This window comes from Pyrus communis, chromosome 15 (genome assembly GCF_041283825.1).
Source record: "Pyrus communis isolate YQ-2024b chromosome 15, ASM4128382v1, whole genome shotgun sequence".
In the NCBI taxonomy this organism is placed as follows: domain Eukaryota; kingdom Viridiplantae; phylum Streptophyta; class Magnoliopsida; order Rosales; family Rosaceae; genus Pyrus; species Pyrus communis.
Window position 1 is genome coordinate 5,246,310 of NC_142579.1, and position 4,018 is coordinate 5,250,327.

Consider the following 4,018-nt stretch of genomic DNA (forward strand, 5'->3'; position numbering starts at 1 on the left):
TTGTTGGTTGAGCCTTATTACTAGCCCAAAATTGTCTTTTTATTTGTGTCTTTTTGGTGAATTTCCTAAAAGTAATTATTCTTTTTTCTTCACAAGAAAAACAAAAACAATTTTTATAAATAAAAAAAATAACTAAACTGACATAACTCATGCGCGTTGTCAACAGTTTAACACAATAAATGGTATGCTGCAAGATTGTTAATTTTAATTATTAATTAAATTGCTTTTTATCTGAATATTTGGTACACGAGTATCTCGTACTACAACGTTGTCTCATATTAGAATGTTACCTACCGAACAAATGTTAGAAACAACATAACTAATGATAATTGATACAATGCAAGTAAAAATTATATAAAGAAATTTAGAAAAAAAGCACATATGGTTGAGATTTTTTTTTCAATATTAACAAACCTAAAATAAGAAAAACAATATTGGTACAATGTCATAAAAATTGACATTAAACAAACTAATTCACATTTAGGAGAACAAAAAAATTGAATTACATGAATATTAATTTTATTTTTTGTGAGAAAAAAGGGGGGCCGGGAGAACAAGGAGATAAAAGAGAGTAGGTAGCCATGGCATATGGTGGTTAAGCGAATTTATTAATCGATTTATCATTGAGATGGAAAATATCCAAAATTAAAATTCTAGTAAATGTTCTTGCCATGCACACCCTCAACACAATTTTCTCTCTCCCTCTCTCTCTCTCTCTCTCTCTCTCGCACACACAAAATCTGGCAATTACCCTTCTGGTCTCCAGCTGTGTATATTTTCTCAATCTCGTTTTCTTCTGATTCCCTATTGGTGCCCTTTCTCTCTCCCTCTCATCTCTCTCTATCTGCCCTAGAAAGACCCACTCATTCCTTCATAAGCTGCTCTCAAGCTGCAGTCTTTTCAGCCAACCTTGAGAGAGAGGGGGAGAGAGAGAGAGAGAGAGAGAGAGAGAGAGAGACTTCACTCCAAATACACTATTCATTTTATTGGGTTTTATTTTCTTTCCTTCATCATATTTGTTCTTCTTCTTCGTTTTCTATTCTTTGATTTCTAAAAGCTCAATCGTCATCGTCCCCAGAAATCTGAAAAAAAAACTCAGAAAATAAATATGTACACATACTAAATATATAAAACCAAAAACAAAGTTTGAGTCTTTATTCATTTTTGTTTCATAGTTGATGAAACTTTGGAATTCCTAGTGAGAGAAAGTGAGGAGAGAGAGTTGTTGTTTTTGCAATGGCACCCAGTTTTGACTGCGCGTTTTCAAGCCTGCTCTGCGCAGAGGAAAACATTTTTGATAATGACGATTTTGGGTCTGAGGAGGTTCATAGAAATCATCGAAACAACAGTCCAAAGGGAGGGTTTTGGGATGATGGAGAGGAAGGTCTGCCATTGCAGAGTCAGAGTGATGAGTATTTGAGTTCAATGGTAGAAAAGGAATTTCAGCACTTGCCTGCATCTGATTACTTGGTGAGGTTGCAAAGTGGGGACTTGGACCTTGCTGCTAGACAACAGGCTGTTGATTGGATTGGAAAGGTCATTTATTTACTCTCTTTCTTTCTTTGTTTTTTCAAATTTTCTTTGTTTTTGGGGTTCTTTTTAATTTGATGGTTGTTGCATTTCTCCAATCAGAAAGACCTTTTCTTTTCGTTTGGTTAACGGATTCAGAGACAAATTTTATGTTTTTTTTTTTTTTTTTTTTTACCTTAAATTGATTTTTATTTTTTATGTTTGGGGAGTTTTATGAAAAATGGGTTTGGGTTTGCTTTTGGTTTGGTATGGTGGAGAATCTATTCTGGTTTGCTTTATGGGAAACAGAAAAATTGGATTTATGTTTTTACACTTTCCCCTGTTGTAAGCTGAACATGCCAAAGAGTCAAAGACCAACCCAGAAAAAGGGGAAGAGTCTGATTATATTTTCTCTGATTAATTAACTTCTTAATAAATCTTGCTACCATTGTGTTTTTTGGCTAATCAGGCAAATGCACATTTCAGTTTTGGACCTCTGTGTCAATACCTATCCATTAACTACTTGGATCGGTTCCTTTCTGCCTATGAATTTCCTGTAAGTCTTTCATCAATAAATCGAAAACAGGACTTACAGATTGTGTGTTTAATTGCATCCAAGTCCTTCCATTGCTGATTTTGCATCTGTTATTTCTGCATAAACCATCTGCAGAATGGCAAGGCTTGGACTATGCAATTGTTGGCTGTGGCATGCTTGTCCCTTGCTGCAAAAATGGAGGAGATTGATGTCCCATTCTCTCTTGATTTACAGGTTTGGATCCAACCTCTCACATCCTCTGTATGCTCAAGTCTTTTTACTTTGATCATTCTTGAGTTTTCTGTGACGGAATTTGAACCGGGTCTTGAATTATGTGTTTGAGAATGTGAGTTTTTTTGAAACAGGTGGCAGAGTCCAAATTTGTGTTTGAGGCAAGAACAATTCAAAGGATGGAGCTTTTGGTGTTGAGCACATTGAGATGGAGAATGCAAGCAGTTACCCCTTTCACATTCATAGATTCTTTCCTTCTCATGATCAATGATGATCAAACCAATCTCAAAGCTTCAATCTTGAGATCATCCCACCTGATTGTGACCACTGCCAAGGGTACTGTTCTTGTGCTACAAGTCATAACATGTGTCTGAAATTGTACCAATCATGGTGAAAAAGCAGCTTAATGTTCGGTGGGAATTGAATGCAGGAATTGACTTGTTGGAATACAGGCCTTCAGAGGTGGCAGCAGCAGTAGCAATTTCTGTGGCGGGAGAGGCCAAAACATTAGACAATGAGAAAGCAATCTCTATGCTCATTCAACATGTACACTTAGTAAAGGTATATCATAATTTGGTTTGTTTGGTGGTCCAAGTCCCATAAAAAATAGAGAGAGAGAGAGATAAATGATGATGATGATTTTTGCTTTTGCTCTTTATCATTTTGAGTTGATTGCAAATTACAATAGCAATATACGGAATTAGTACTTTAAAAAAGTTATCTTGCATCCCGAACATATAAGGGATAAAAAAAAGTGCAAACGATTTTTTTAAAGTGTCAATAACAATTTGAGATTAAATTCTACAAACAATACAAATGTAATATGATTAAACTAGACATGTTACAACTGTATTGACTGTTTATATTTTGGCTTGGTTTTGCAGGAGAGAGTGTCAAAGTGTGTAAATATGATTCATGATATGGCATTGATGAGTGGGACCCCCATGAGGGAAGCTAGCGGGTCAGCCCAGAGCGTGGCCCAGAGTCCAATAGGGGTATTGGATGCCGGATGCTTCAGCTATAAAAGTGATGAAACCACGGTTGGGTCATGTGCAAATTCCTTCCACGATAGCTCAGATTCTAAAAGAAGGAAGCTAAACAGACCCTCTGAGGTGGAGTTGTAGAGACCTAAATGTGTCACTTTGTTACATAAGTAGGATTTTGGTGTGTTTTATCAAGTTTTTTTAAAGAAAAAAAATGTGGAAAATGATGGGAGAGGAGGAATGGCATGAGGAAAAGGAAAAACCTCTCCAGCTGTTAAATATTAGACTTCTTAGCAGCCAGAGACTCCCGAGCGGAGAAACTGAGAAAAAAGGGTAGCGATTTTCGCACTCTTAAGCCGTGTTCGGTTCTGTGAGATACAGTTTGTGTTTAGGGTTTGGGGTTCTGTTAATTTATTTGGTTACAAGAGAACAAAAACAGGAAATCTGAAAAGTAATATATGATTGCAGGAATATTTATATATGTTCTTAAGTGTCTTTGGCAGTCTTAATTAATTTTGATTACATGCAAGTAAGATTAGTTTAATAATTTGTGAGGGGTAGTGGGGAAACTTTGTGCAGTGACCTGTTTGTGTTTGACTGTTTGTCGAATCGGACCGTGGGGGTGATGGGGGTGTCTGCAATTTGCTTTGTTGATATTGAATATCTTAATCCTGCCCCCAACAGCCTACCATGAAAAATTTAACACGAGACGGTGATATCTCTGTCAGAACAAGCTGAAGCACCTCTTTTATTTCTCCAC

At 36.4% G+C, this 4,018-nt stretch overlaps 1 protein-coding gene across 1 annotated transcript; it reads left to right on the forward strand.

Annotated features, from left to right (window-relative positions):
• The first annotated feature begins 637 nt into the window (after nucleotides 1-637).
• On the forward strand, nucleotides 638-3,739 carry LOC137714866 (cyclin-D2-1). Its single transcript, XM_068454025.2, has 6 exons — nucleotides 638-1,536; nucleotides 1,979-2,065; nucleotides 2,180-2,278; nucleotides 2,410-2,611; nucleotides 2,706-2,836; nucleotides 3,160-3,739. The coding sequence occupies exons 1-6, from the start codon at nucleotides 1,237-1,239 to the stop codon at nucleotides 3,397-3,399; spliced, it is 1,059 nt and encodes a 352-aa protein (XP_068310126.2). The 5' UTR covers nucleotides 638-1,236; the 3' UTR covers nucleotides 3,400-3,739.
• Nucleotides 3,740-4,018: the final 279 nt, after the last annotated feature.